This window comes from Diorhabda sublineata, chromosome 3 (genome assembly GCF_026230105.1).
Source record: "Diorhabda sublineata isolate icDioSubl1.1 chromosome 3, icDioSubl1.1, whole genome shotgun sequence".
Lineage (NCBI taxonomy): Eukaryota > Metazoa > Arthropoda > Insecta > Coleoptera > Chrysomelidae > Diorhabda > Diorhabda sublineata.
The window spans coordinates 35,601,927-35,618,270 of record NC_079476.1 but is presented as its reverse complement, the minus strand read 5'-3'; the positions used below and the strand labels follow the sequence as shown (position 1 = coordinate 35,618,270).

The following is a 16,344-nucleotide window of genomic DNA, read 5'->3' as shown; positions in this document are numbered from 1 at the left end:
GTAGTGCAGCGGGCATTTCGTGCTGAACTTGGTATTAAACTACCAACTAGAAAAAGTATTACTCATTGGTATAATCAATTTAAATGGAAATGTGTGTAAAGGAAAAAGCACAGGCCGACCGCATGTGTTAGAAGATGATATCAGACAGTTTTGTTCGCAGCCCAAGTAAGTCTACCAATAGAGCTGTATGGAAAGTTCTGAGACGGCGTTTGCTGTACACCTCACCGTTTAGAACTCGTGCAAGTTCTCAACCCTAATGACAAAGAGAAGCGTTTCGAATTTTGCTATAAATTATGGAGGATGACACACACACAGATGACTACTTAGATGTTTGCCGTGCAGCAGCAGGTGGCCTCATTGAGCACTTGTAATACATTAAAAAAAACTTTGAAATTTCCTCTATACAAAAATTATTCATGTAGCATTTGTACTTTAATAAATACGAATTTTTCACGATAGGTCCATTATTTAGAATAACTCTATATAAATAATTCGTACTTTAATGGGGTAACTATTTGATATGAAATTGGACGCCACCAGCATACATTTTTTTTTTTGTTTTTTGGAAATTTTATTGTTTTTTTTTTCTTAATTCAAATGGGGGGCAGGTAGAAAACCAGAAAAACACCGACGATCAGTAGTTTTAAATTACAAACAACTCATATATACGAGTACTAGAGATAAGAACAGAAATGTATCTGAGAATAGCTGGGATAGTTGCAGTCATCAACTGTGGTCAAGTTATGGAGATACCGTCGTTGTGGTGACTAATTCTTTTTTCTTATGTACTTTAATCGGGCAGCTACAGAACATGTAGAGTATGAAGAATAAAATCACTACAAATTTACTTCAAGTTGTTGCCCTTGGTAGGCGATGTAAAGGACAGCAGTGAGATTCTATAAAATGAATAGATTGGGAGGTCGAGAACAAATTAATTTCTTTTGAAACTATAAAACAGAAATGACTCCTACGCGTTGATAATTAATTCACGAAATATGAAGAATATTTGACGAAAAACTTATTACACCGAGGCAGTATTATAGGTATCAGAAAGAACTTCACAAAACAAATAATTTCTTTTGTTATCCCATCTTTTTATCTGTGAATTGTTCCTGGTAAATAAATTATATATTTTGTAATGATATGAACTAATTTGTAAACATTTTCGATAAGCTTAAACTACATTATTCATAGTATACAGCAACGTTTTTTCTCTCAGTTTTTTAACGATGTTAAGATGATATTTTAGAACACACATTGTTGAATCCACCGAAAAATCGAAGTGATTAAACCACATCTCCTAGCAAATAAATCCGTAACTATGATTAATTCGTAAATTCTATGGGTTAACTTTATCATGAATTATCTAGTAAAGCTACGAAAGTCCTGATGGTATGCAGAAACTTCACGGGATGAAATTAGGGTTGTAATCCAAAGATCCTGCTATGGATGTAAAAGCCAATAGATCACTTATAGGTTAGAGGTCTGCGGCGGTCCGAACTCGAGAATCAATCTTTGGAAGGTACTAAGTCTGGCCTATGTACAACCGGGGTCATGAAGACTTGCCCAACGGCTACGCTAGAAATGATTCCAAATCACCCACGTCTCCACTTAGAGAACGAGTCACCAGGAACAAACCGAAGCCTCCTTCGGAAAAGGATCAAATTTAGGAGATATATTGATATGAAATACCAAAAAAGATAAGCTTCGAGAAACAATTCACCACTAAACCTAAACTGTAAAAGTGAATATGATCAAATCACTAGATTAGAGATCAACAAAAATGTCATAAATTTGTACAGAATGATTTCAAGAAAACAGCTGAAAAAACTGAAATAGACTCCTATTCCATTTATAGAATTGGCCAAAGAAATAAATAAATGTAAAATCGTTGCCAATAAAGTTTTTTTCTACCTCTCAACCACAACCGTAGTCAACTTTATAATGAAACATAAGGTGTAGATTCATTGAAAACCTCGTGAATAATTGAATTTAAACATAAGTCCAAACTTAAACAATTATTGATTCTTATACTTTGAGAAAGAAAAAATTTGTCCCAATTCTTGTACCAAATTTGTTGCCTTGATAAATATTTTCGCTCAGTTTTGTGTACGAATGATTTGAACTATCTAATTTATTAACAGGTTGTCTTCGAATTTATTATATCTAACCCTATGCAATTTGTAATGAGTTTTTATTAAAAACGGATAAACCATGTTTAAATCGAGTTCGTTGGAATTTAGGTTTGTAGCAAAAACTTAGACGTGATATAAAACTTGAGCAAATATTGATTAATATTTGAAAAGTTGTTGCATTTTTTGTACCAAAAATATTTTATTAACTTGTGTATTGACAAACAGTACCATGATGTAACATAAAAATTGCAGATATGGAGCGTTTTCTATGTAGTCCAATAGATGAATGTATTGAATTGACATGGAAGAATGCTATAAATGATACGATGGTTCAAACAGTCGTAACTCATGTTGGGACCAATGATAATGCCAACAATAGCGTCAATTTCATTTCCAAAGGAGCGAACGAAATCGTTTTAACAAATAACTATCAAATGAGAATTTTCTGCTCTTCAAATATTACACATATAAGTATTAAACAAAACACAACGAATATTTTAAATTATAATTTAATTAAAATACTTTTACGTGATGATATTATACCTGACTAATTTCATTTTTAGTTTGTTAGACTATACCTTCCAATGATTATTGATTCCAAGTCTTACGTTGATGTCCTAATTAATCAAACAAGTATATGGCATTTACATAGTTGAATGGGAGATACGGGACAAATTTTAGTTGTCTTAGTGTATAAAACCTTTATTACAGTTTCTAAGTTAGTAAATTAGACTTCCCAAGTGAAATATGGAATTGGAAAACGGTCATAGATATTCAAGAGAATAGTAGGAACTATATAATCAACAATATAAAACTTGTAGCAGACATAAATTGTTTTGTACATTGTTAAATGTATTTTTGTTGTTTCGAAACTGGTTTTTTTCTAAGTTCAAGATTATTGTATTAAAATAACTCATTTATTAAAAGACCAGGAAATTATTTCTTCCAAGTTAGGTTAAGGTTTCGTTGATAAACAAACAGAAAACATATTATTGAAACCCCAGATCTTGTTCGCGTCAGGTTTCTTTGGTTTTATGTAAACTCATTGGCGTAGGTGCTTTAAAATGTGATGCTTTTGGGCCGATTAGGTTCGCCTTCCCATAAATTAAGGTATATGAAAAATCATCATGGAATAGGACCATACAACAATTGGCATCATTTTTTAAATATTTACATTTTTGCGTTATTTCCTTATTAAATAAGTCAAGTCGCCTTAAACTCATTTTGTTTTCCAACGTCAACAATTGTTTCAATAGTTTCAATAGTAAATCAAGATCAAGTGGGTATAATTCTTGGAGTTTTATAGCGTTATCTCTCACTTACGGTTCAGACATTGTATCCAATTTGCATCTTCTTAACTTGCTCAACAATTGATCGCATATTGGAAACGGTATTAACTCTAAAATGGCCATGTCTTAGTAACAACATTTCATGTTTCTTATTCTCTTGTGCATCAGAAGCATCAGAAAATCCCATTTTGTTTTCTATGAAAATGATGAGTGATTCGTAGAGCCTAGAAACTACCTCTACGTCTGTAAAAGTTTAAAGACTATTTTAAATTGTTTTAACACAAAATTTCGATAATATTTTTGTTTCTAGACAGTTTAGTTAAGCCAATAGCCTTATAGATTAATATTTTTAATCAAAGCTCTTTGTGAGAAAGAGTCACTCTATATACCTTCAAGAGCCGATATTAACTGTTTGCAATCTTTATTAAGAAGTCTGGTACAAGAATCGTTCCGGGCTGACCATCGCGAATGCCGTCAACACAATCGCTTAGACATGACAATTTAAAATCGATTAATCGAAGAATCGATTCATAGGACCAAATAAATCGATATTTTGTACTAAATCGCTTCAGGGAATCGACATATTTTTTCTGTTTTGGTGAAAACTATAAAATTATGTACAACTAGCTGAATACACTTGTTAAAGGCTTTGTTTAATCAGGGCTTCAGCGAATAATTTGAACATTAGTCATCGCAGGCAGTTGTGCTCCTAAAGTATGACCCTATAATTTACTGATAAGAGCAAAAAAATTCGTGGGACGATCTTTTCCTTGTGAGTGCCTTCTTTCAATTGCCGGTATCATGTCGGCAAGTGAAACAAGAAGAAAATAAATCTCTTTCTCCCTACTCGATCCGATACATTGATATGAAAACAAAAATAATTGTTATTATTGAATTCCCTGAACTATAAAATTCCTGATTTTTCTGATAAGAGATTCCAGAGATTGTTTATTTTGCTATTTTCTTGATTGCCGTGAAATGGATTTATATTTACATTGTAAATATAAACTTGAAAAAAAATCGATTTACTCAATCTTGGACATCGATTTTTATGAATCGATTCAATAGATTACGATTCGAATTAATTTAAAAATCGATTTTTTATGGAAAGAACCGTTATCGCTACGATCATCCCGCAGACTCGTGTTTTTGTGTATGCTTTGTTACTGTCTCCCAGCACCACTATGAAGACAGCACTGACCGCCCTACGTATCCTGCCGCCCCATAGTTATTAAACAAGATATAAAATTAACATGTCATTTCTCCTTAAGGTTTCCTTGCGGGATCTACTGTATAGGCGACCAGTATCGCGTTGGTGCTATAATAGAATCAGATAGATTTTAATTTTTAGCTAATTATAGATCCTAAATCAGCGCGAGATTTCTATCAGAATTTCCGAACAATTCGTTCGATTTTCGGAGGAAATTTAATACTCTTTCACTTTAGTTTTGTACAGTAATTTTTCCAAGATATTTCATGTTTATGTTTCCTTTCTTTTTCGGTATTTCTAGAACTTTATACAGTTGTATAATAGATTCCAGTTGTTTAATAATTATCATTGAGCAGTTATTAGCGATTTACCCACTCATACAAATGTTACAATAAATTTTAATGGAGATAAACTATTTTTATGTTGAAACCTAAAAAATTACAAAAACGTTATGCCTCATTAACTTACCCATTAAACTCCCATCATTCTGCTCGCAAGATTTAATCATAGTTAACCATATAAGTGTAGTTAACAACCTTTAAAATTAAAACAAAAACTGGAAAAGTAGAAGAGATCCTATCATAGAGCAATGATCCCTATACTTGGTTCAGTTTCTGAACGTCAGTCAGACAAAACAGTTAGGTGGACTGCTACTTCTCCTATTTTCGCATTTTAATCAATAAAACAAAATAGAAACATTACTTTAAAATTATTTTCTCATTGCATCGAAGAAAAAATAAAATAACTTTCTAATTTCTCTAAAACAATAAAAAATGTTCACAATTCTCGCCAATGGAGGCTTGTAGTAAAAAATTTTCAAGGTTTTTCGTCTTTGTCAAATTTTCAATTGGTTTTATCTGCTTCAATTCTGAAATAATGGATTGTTGGAACGTCGCCACACACGAAAAATATGAAGCACAAAGTACTACTTCACGACTTTTATATGGTCTTCACTACTTTTATATGTTACTACGTTAAAAGATTATACTGAACATATCTTTGACACCAGCAATAACATTATTATCTGACGCGCGTTTCGATGATCAATTTATCGTCTTCAGAGACTGAAGGTAAACCGTAATATTGAGAGATGTTTACTAATCTTAGGTGTGCTTATGGACTCGCTTGGAGTTGCATCTAATTCACTCTAAAAATCCAAGAAATTTGACAGGATTATTGAAAGTATAGAAATTTTCGAAATGTTTTCATAGATTCAACCAATGAGTAGAATCTAATTTAGCTATAATGTTGGTTGATACTAAAAACCCATATTTTATACAATTATTTAGATTTTTGGAGTTTTCGTGTATTTTTATCTCCTTACTTAACACTTTAAGTGCTCTAGATCGCTGAACTCAATTTCCGTCCACCAAAAAGTAAGCAGGGAAAACAATATAATGCACGTTTTACTTACAACCACAAATTTAATGTTTTTCCCCTACCTACACAATCTTTTTCTCATATGAATATTTAAATATCTTTATAGTTATAAATTAAAAACAGCTTCCATACTGCACGACATCCTATTCACTCTATTATAGTATATTGTTATTAATTTCCACTCCTCGTAAAGAACTGGATAGCTTGGGAATTTATTACACGGAGCCGAACCCACGGTGTATTACACGTTGCGCAGGACTGAATGCAGCAACTTCTTCACTTAAAGCACGTCACTGTCTAAGACCACAAGTACAGTAAGTCGGCTCCTTGTAGATCTTGAAAAGCGCGATGAACACGGACTTGCATCCCCGATAAATAATACTACGGCATCGTGAAGGTGGAAGGTAGGTAGATTATTCTGCTGGTCGACTTAAATGTGTTGTTTATCGAGATATTAAGAGAAAGAGATTATGAGACTATCAAAATTTTTCTTTTCATAAGTAATAGAAAATGTTGTTACTTTAGATTATTAATGTTACGAACTCGCCCACGATATCGTGAAGTCAGTCCTGTTCGATTATGTTACAAGAATCTGAAGTTTGACGGATGCGGAAAAAGGCTATTTAGATGTTTTTATATACGGCGGCTATTTCCTTAATTGCTCTATATTCTGGAACTAAATTATCGAGAAACTCTTTTTGTATAAATAGTCGCTAGTTTATTAGCGAGGAAGTCAGTAAATAATCTGATGTCATCCCGAACACATCAGGATAGACAAGTAGACGGTGTGTTTAAATAAATTAATATGTTAAGAATTAGATAAGTGTTTAGTAATAAGTCTTAGTGAATAGTAATTGTATAGATAAATTAAGTAAAACATTTTTATTCAAATTATGTATTCATCATTTTTTATTTTTTAATATCTTTAGGAACTCTGCAGCACTGCAGCATTTATGCATTAGCCGCCTCTGCTTCTTGTATAAGAATCAAAACCATTTTCAAAACAAAGATATTGGGAAACGCGTTTCTAGTAATTAAAAGCAGCCAAGGGAATACAGGATTGTTCATAATTGTGCAAGATAATTTTGATTTAAGCCCTTATATATGTTTTGCAACTTCCTCGGGAAAAGGAGTTGTATGGTCTGATTATGACAATCCCTTACGATTCACAGTTGTAATTAGTATTATACCAGAAAATGCTAAATGATTTTAATATTTGTAGCCAATGGCATAAACATTTCTTATCCACTCCGAATGAATGATTAATTTCTTATGAAATCAACTTGAGAAATAAAAACACATTTGGTATACACTTTATTGAAAAAATAGATAACAAAAATTAATTACACCATGGATAATCATCTTTTTTATACGGTGTTAATGGAAGTTCATACATAAAAGGAAACAAATTCTTATTTTTCCTGTTATTGGTATTACTAATTTCAAGATATTCTTCATCAAAAAATATGGGCAAAAATAATACACCGACTTCATAAGATCTCACATAAACCCCCATGTCTTTTCCGAAAGGACCTCCCCAAGCAGATTTCGATAAATTGGCACTAGTCAATAAGAAATAAGCCAGTTTGCTTAAACATGGAGAAATTCGACAATAAGTTTTTATATGTGGCATCGCTCGGGTACGACCATAAGATTCAGCTTTCCATTGACTAAAAGCAAAATAATTATAGTTTAATAAAACAAAAATTATATGCAATGATCAATAAAAATTATATTCCTTCTATTTTGATAAGTAATAGAAGATGTTGTATTACTTATTATTACGAACTCGTCCACGACATGGAACTTGAAGCCAGTTCTGTTCGATTGTTACAAGAATCTAAATTTTGAAGGATGCGGAAATTCTCAGAAAGGCTATTTACATATGTTTATATATGGCGGCGATTTACTCAAATGTTTTTATAGAATCAGTTTCTAGGAACGACAATTTGTTTGTCTATATTCTAGACCCGAAATATCGAGAAGTAGTCACATGTTTATTAACAGGGAAGTCAGTAAATAATTTGATGTCATTCCGAACACAAGTAGATGGTGTGTTTAAATAAATTAATATGTTAAGAATTAGATAAGTGTTTAGTAATAAGTCTTAGTGAATAGTGAATTTTATACAAGTTAATACTAGACTGGTAGTTGCATTTCTCCTACTTTCTCACGTACTTTCTGCTGCAATTTTTCACCATTCCGAATTTGCATATTTTTCACATCTTGTTCGGTTTCTTCTTCTTTTATGTGTCCCTGTTCACATCCATATAACTTAATACTTACTTATTTTTTTAAAAACTTACTACATATAATCCTGTAACCACTTTTGTTTTTCATTAGTAGTCTTTGAATAGGGCAAACATCCACCACTTTCATGACCAAAATATCCATTCATCACATTATCAACACTGGGATATACAATGCTAATACTGGCATTAGAATTCATGGGTTTTTTACTTCCTTTATAGCTTGCCAAGCACCTTAATAATTGAAAAAAATTCTTCAATATATATTAAATGAAAAAAGAAGTTGTCAAATCCGTTTGTTTACCTTAAAATGGAACCCCTTAACCAATCCCCAGGATTTTTCCCCATGGCACCTAAGCTTGATGATTGAGCTACTACACCCCAAGCCAGAGGTCCTTCACTTTGGGGAGTAGTTTTAGCTGGTAAATCAACATGCCGACAAAGTAAATCGCTAACAGCATGTAAATGACTGCCATTACTATTTGGATAATACTTTCCGGGAGCTGAGTAAATTAAGAATACTCTGGAAATTTAAATTCAGATAAATCTATTTTGATTCAGTAATATATATATATATATATATATATATATATATATATATATATATATATATATATATATATATATATATAACCAGAAATGCAAATTACCTAACAGCACTAAAATCTGCTTTCTGTACATACTGTATAAATGGTTCCAAAATAGATTCTTTGTAACTTTTTAAATAGTTCAATAGATTTGTCTTGAATTGTGTAGGTGATTCTCCGTCTTTTTCTGAAGAAGAATCTGACAATCTTGGTAAAGTAGGACTAACCCACAATCTATGAAAAACGAAGTAGGTAAAACTAGAATATGGAGAAGTTATATATCTACCCTTGGTTGTAATGGTTCCAGTCCTCATAATACAAATTTGCAGTTGAAACCACAACTCTAAGAGAATTATCTTCATAAACATAAATTCCTATTTTCCTATAAAAGAACAAACATTAAGGTAAGAACACCAGAATCAGGCAGTTCACCTGTAGCATATACTTCCTAGTTTGTGTTTAGTATGAATGTCAAGAACAGTTCCAGAAATTCCAACTTAGATACGAAGAAAAATTAAAAAAAAAGAAAAGCTCAGACTGAAAAAAGCAACTGAAGAAAAAAATTACATACTTCCTGCAGTGAAGATTCATACAAAAGAATGGAGATGTACATTATATGGAGTCAAGATAATTACTATGGTATTAATAATGAGTATGACCCAAATGAAGTTAAAAGTGGAACAAGGAAGATATTAAGATAATAAAGGTGATTTTGTGTTAGTATCTTTTTTGGTCGGAAAAAGAAGCTCACAAGTTTACAGAGATGTCGAGAAAAAGTAAATGATTAATGTCATAACATTTAACTGTATAGACACTGCTAAACAAACTTTGTTGAAAACAAAAAATATGTATCATTTGTCAAATCTGATTAAATTATAGGATCCTTAAGTTTATCTGAAATAGGTATTTTTAAAAATCCTGTAACAGATGTTTCTGAAAAATAATTTTGAAATAAGTACTTATCTGCATTCGCCAGATACTGATTTTTTCATATCTTGTATTTAAATAATTAGAATTATACTGTTTTGTCTTCAAACTTAAGACATTCTTTATTTTTTATTTTTTTAAAGAAATATACTTCTTACTTTTCATATTGTGCTATTATAAGAAAAATTTAATTTTTTGGAAATGTGTTAAAAAAATGTTATTCGAGTACCAAAATATACCAATTAGTTCAATAAATTAATATAATATACTCACGAATGATGACATCCGAAAGGATCTTTCATTTTCACTAGTTTGCTGGTAACATTAGGACAAAACATTTTTATAAATTTTTCCATATCTGGCCAATCATCCCCATACAAAATTGTTAGTGGTTTTGAACTATAATATATTAATAATTGAAACATTAATATCATGATAATACCAAGTGTTACCTTAGATTTCTTTCTTTATACTGCTTCAACAACCAATCAATATCAATCATGAAATTTATTTGTAAAGAACACTTCAAGGCACCAAGACTAGGACATAATAAATCTACACAAAAATAAAATTAGTAACAATTTCTCCAAGTATTTTGATCGATTTAAAGTCTACCTGTAAAAGTTATGGAGTTGGGTTGATCTTTAGTTTGGGGGGCTTTAATAATAGTAGTAAAAAATATATTATATGGTGCATTTCTTTCCAATTTCTCTAACATAGTTCCAGGTAGTGGTTTTATTTTTGATTCTGTATGATTTTTTTCTTGCAAATTATCCTTTGGGCTGTTTTTTCTTTTAATCGTACTTTCAGATTTCACTTTTATATCTGTTGCATCTTTATCTGTTTGTTCATGATTAATTGAATTTTCATTAAATGAAGAACTTGTTGATGGTAAATTTATATCAGAAGAAGACATCAATTTATTTGACATCATTTTTAATAGTGGTTTTAATATATTGATTTGTTCTAAATATATATTTTTGGGCTGAGGATAATCACTTGGTATTTCGATCTGTGTATTGGTTTCAATAAGCTTTGTAACTAAAATCATATTCATATCACATAAATAAAAATAATACAAATACCCAATGTTTACTAATAATATATACTAAGTATATGTGAAATTAAATTAAGCATTTTAAAACAAACTTACGGTGAGGATGATCAAATTCTTTAAAGTGATGAGGATTTTTTCTAAAACACTTCAAGGAATGAGGGCAAATTTCTTTTTTAATTTTCTTAACATCATTGTTATCTGGAAAATTAAAAATGTATACGTGGATTTTATTCATCGAAATCGCAATTTACTCCATGAACAAGTTTAATGTTTTCATCCTCCTTTTAAATACCCTAAATAAATTTTTGTAAATCAGGTAAATATATTGTGTCATAAGAAGCAGGTATTTGTATCAAAGGATGAAAATGTTACCTCTTGAAAAGTGAGACAATTATTAATAAAATTATTATGTACCTGAATTTACATTTTTTCTTTTTAAGAAGGAATCCATTATTTGTCAAATGGTATTTTATAGAATCACGTCATGTAAAAGAAAATGTTAAAAACTGTTTTCTGATTACATCCAAAAAAAATAGAAAGTATTAAAGATGGGTTATGAAAGTGTCAAGTTTTATTCAAATTGATGGCGGGAAATGTCAATGACGAAATTTTATAAGGTTTGCTCTTGGTAGCAGCACTGGATCTATACTGGACTGGACCACTGCAGGCCGGCTCATAAGTGTATAGAATTAGTTCGATCGGATACAAAGAACGAAATAGGGCGGAGAGCAATGGATCATTTGTTGATTGTTGTTTTTGAGGTTATTTGATGTGATTCAGGCATAGTGGTATTAACTGTAATGGGAAACGATTTAGTTCTTTTTGATATTTTACATTCGTCCGATGGCGAAGATGTAGCGCCACCGTGTCCAGCTTACACTTATTGCACTACACTGGCTGAACAGACTCTAGACCCAGGGCAAGCAGTACAGTGAACTGGGTGAACCAGCTCTCTTGCACTGCTACTAAGAACAGCGACACTACCGCTGGCTTTGCTACAAAGAACGCTTTAGTATACACTTCCGGAACTAGTTCTGCCAGTGCAGCTACCAAGAACAAAGCTATTGAGAGTAGAGAGAAGGAGAGCAAACTATGGGTGCGTTCCACTAAGCACTCATGACGATTTTTACCGTTCTACTTAGTCCAGAGCGTTATAATCGTAAACCCAAGTGAAAAAGATTATTAAAATAAAGAAAAACTTTAAGAAGTTATGTTACAATTTGTAAGTCATTGAATTTTTTAGTGGAATTTTCGACTAATTTACATTAAAATAAAATAACTTTAACTCAGCACACTTCGCTTCATCTAAAATTGTTACATTCGTACTGTTGCGAGTTGTATGTGTGATTGAGGTTATCTCCTGACGAAAAGTTTGACATATCGCCAATTGGCCATCCTTATAGCAATGTCTATACCGAAAAGACGTTACTGTTAATTATATATTAATATATAATATATATATATATATATATATATATATATATATATATATATATATATGTGACGAATCGCTAGGAGCAGCGAACTCCGCTGAGGTCTAGACTTTCATCAAACGTCTTGTCTGGGTTCCTGTTATGAATACAACGGGATGTCATGGAACAGTGAGGAAAGTAGAAGGACGTATATATGTTGGTTTTTCATAAAACGTGCTATTGGACATTTCGGAGAGTTAATTGCATGGTGTTAGGATATTAAGAAGGTTATAAAAGAAATGTGATTTGTAATTCCCTAACAAGGTAACTTGCAATTTCCTTGGTCAGGTATCGGTCAGCTAGGAGTCGAAGGATTTTTATTTTATTGAGGAAGTTGTTCGGGGAAACAGATGGAAAATATTCTAAATGAAAGTGTATTATGTATGGTGGGCATGGTGAGGTCGCCACACATATTTATTTTATTTATTGATAAATATCTCCTTTATTAAGAATTGAAGTAAAATTTTCTGTTTTAACTAATTTGTACCACAGTATAAGCTTTGAAATTTGAAATTTTTGAAAGTAATACATTTAAAAGCACATTCTTCATGAAAATATTTAGTACCCAGGACAGTCATGGGAAATTTATAGGATTACGCCACAATATAAAAATTCAAAAAAATACACATTTATTCAACAATAATAATATATTTTACAAAACAGCCATAAAAACATCACGCATAAAACTTAATGAAACTTTTATAATAGGACCAGATTTAATAATTTTAAATCAGAAGGGGTAGCACAGAGTATTATAAGCAAAAAATAATTATTTTACAGCGATTCTATAGATATATTTTTTGAATTGAGATCACCAGAATAAAAAATTTTGCAAATAGAACTATTCAACATATTGAAATGATTTCAAGTATATATTTTGAAAGTTGGTTCTTAATATACTAAATGTTATTTCAGCATATGAAAAAAATATACAATTCCTGTTATACATTACATATTTGCTCAAAGTGAAAAATTAAAAAGTGAACAAATTTTTACAACAATTTACAAAAGTTATTAATTTGACTGAAAGTACAAAATATGTAGAAGTATATATGGCACCCCTACTAAAAAAGTGTTAAAACTCAAAAAATGCAATTACTGAGTTAAATATACAAGTTCAAAACCGTCATTTCTCCATTTCAACTCTTTACCACTAGATGACGGAAGTGCCACTTTCACTTTGTAGACAGTAGTCGGCGATACGTTCAAAAACAGGTTCCCCTTTATACCAGTAAGCAGTTGTTCAAGTTTCCACGAGGAAATAGTCATATTCTGTATTGTGACAACTTTTGTGTATATTGTTCTGTTAATTCTATAATATCTTTAAGTTACATTTTCAGTTTTGTCAGCTTATACAATTATACAATATTAGTTTTTTTATACCTTATCAAATTTAAAGCTACAATAATGCTACAGAACATAATGAAAAATTAAAAGATGAGTATCTATTGCATTTAGAAGAAAAAGAATTATCAAGAAAAGAAAAGGGCGAAAAAGAAAACAAGACAAATCTTAACTACATTGTTTCAATCTATTTCCTACACGTCGAGAAACTTCCAGTGACGGACTTAATTTGGCTGCCGCCCTAGGCCCAGTTTCATGCGTTACCTTTTTTGATAAAATGGATTTCATCCAAACCGTGCGGAAATCAAATAGATCGGTCAAATAAAAGTTACATTTGTTTTTACCACTAAATGAAAAAATGCAACAAAATATAGTGGTTTCCATTTAAAATTCCAAAGTTAATGTCGATAATGCAGAATTGGGACACCATGTATAATCCAAACGTCAAAAATCTAAAAATTTTGAGAAAAGTATATGGGTCACCTTATGTTTGACACCCTGTACCTATGTATATATTGTATCACCCAAAGTATCTATTGTGTCCTCCTTTTTTGTTTTGATATTCTTTCATTGACATGGTAGAGTTCCCCTTTTGTTTCCGGTGCGTGAATTTGTGCACACTGACTGGGTACATACATAGAACCAGACTCTCTTTTATCGCCATTTCGATTTTAGAGTAGAAGGAATCCCCTTTGTTCTAGCTACGTCCGCTTATCATATACTAAGGAGTTATTGAAAGTATTTTAGGGTATTTAACCAAAGCATATCATACATAGATATTGAAAATTTGGAGGAAAGTATATGGGTGCCACCCTGTACATGTCAATGAAATCTGTTACCCTGATTTTTATTTCTGGACTGATGATATCGGAACTATAGGATTTCAAAGTAAATATTGCAAAATTAATCAATCTTACCATGGTTTATTTTGAAAGATAAATGAATTTAAGCAGAAAATAGGAACTGATTCCTAGTACTTTAAGCTAGGTGTACAAAAATTTAATTAGAATCAAAGAAAATAAACAAAGATCTCCCTAAATTTTACTCGCCGTTTTGTAACGTCTTGTAATAAACGTGTATTTTACTTTATTTTTGTATTTTGTAACATTTTTTGGGTAATTTCCAAAAGAGTTGTTTATTCCAAAAAAAAAAAACTGTCACAACTTGGTCACTTTTTTACCAAAAATACAGATTAACGTTCTATCCAAAATAAAACAAAATAAATATTCAACAAGTCACCTTAGTTACTGAAAAGCTGAGATATCAATTTAAATATTTTAATAGCATTTTTTCGAGCTGTGACTCTCTTTTAGCGGCGGTGCGATATAGTGTAAACTTTTATTTTCACTATTACTTTCTTATATTTATATTCCTTTGTTACTTTGTACAGCTCAATGTAGAAAGACAAAAGGTTCCAAAATTCATTAAAACATGATTTCTATGCATTGAAGAAATACATTTTCAATATTAAACCACGCAATTACGTTTAGCTCTTAATAAGTCAGTTAGACCGTCAATATCGCCCTGTAAATGTAGCCAAATACAAGATTGATTCAAATATAAACCGGAATTTGTGAATAAACCCGCGAAAAATTCCAATAAGGCCGAGAAGTGGTGGCAAATTTGCCATATGTCTCAGAACCATCTAGAACATCAGTGCTGTAGAAAACATCATTTTGGGAACCCGATGCAGTACTGTACGCGATAAAGCATCAACATAGGCGCGCCAGTTAAAACAAAATTACACTGTCAGTGGAGAAGGTGTTGTATACCGTGTTTTGGTACACGAGAGCAGTGATTGCGATTGATTTTGTCATTGGACAACGAATTGTGAACGCACCGTATCATAGTAACTTTCTAAAAAGTACGGTGAAACGGTAATACATATAATCTTTAGTGCGATATTGCTGCAAGGAAACGTAACGCTGCATACAGTTCGGTTTAAGATGGAAATGTTGAAAGAATTTAGTTGGGAAACACTAGTACGCCCTCCTTGTAGTCACGATTTGTCGCCATGCGACTATTATTTATTTGGCTCATTGAAAAAGACACATGGAGAACTACTATTTGAAAGCAATGAGGAAGTAGAATCCTTCGTATGCGACTTGTTACAGATTTTTACGAAAAAGGCATCTGAAAGGGTGACAAAGTGTGACGGACATTACTTAGAAAATCTGTAAAAAATGTCAACTCTGTAACTTAATAATAAATTTTTTTATAGCAAAGCTCCGGTTTATATTTGAATTAACCTCATAACAAACCGTCAATATATTACAGTAGATCACGTCTAATAGATAATTTTTACTTAATTTGACTTGTTTGCTAAAAATTAAAAGGAATATCTACATGAGAATTAAATATTTTCAATTTTGCTTTGGTTATTCTGTAAATGGCCGTATGCAACGCTTTTGTCCCTCATTAAATATTACAGATATCTCACTAAGACGGAAAAACGAAATTATGAGAAATATACAGAAGGTAAAACTGATTTAGAAACGGCATAGTAAAGTATAAGCACACTATTGTCGATTGAGAATATCTGTGGAATTTAATTTTACGGCCGGATTGTGATGCAACGCTGAATATAACCGATTTAAATGTCTGAGGTCACGGCGGAGTTTCTAGAGAAATCAAAGCAGTGATACACCTGTAATATTCAATATGAGCCCTTGTAATATCTATGTGACATTTACA

General features: G+C 31.5%; 1 protein-coding gene across 1 annotated transcript; it reads right to left on the bottom strand.

Annotated features, from left to right (window-relative positions):
* Nucleotides 1–7,315: 7,315 nt before the first annotated feature.
* LOC130441006 (probable tyrosyl-DNA phosphodiesterase) lies at nucleotides 7,316–11,432 on the bottom strand. The gene is made up of 10 exons (XM_056774448.1): nucleotides 11,249–11,432; nucleotides 10,931–11,032; nucleotides 10,393–10,818; nucleotides 10,230–10,332; nucleotides 10,051–10,176; nucleotides 9,137–9,232; nucleotides 8,914–9,084; nucleotides 8,568–8,786; nucleotides 8,321–8,497; nucleotides 7,316–7,684 (listed from the first exon to the last, which is right to left on the bottom strand). The coding sequence occupies exons 1-10, from the start codon at nucleotides 11,283–11,285 to the stop codon at nucleotides 7,354–7,356; spliced, it is 1,788 nt and encodes a 595-aa protein (XP_056630426.1). The 5' UTR covers nucleotides 11,286–11,432; the 3' UTR covers nucleotides 7,316–7,353.
* Between the last annotated feature and the right edge of the window lie 4,912 nt (nucleotides 11,433–16,344).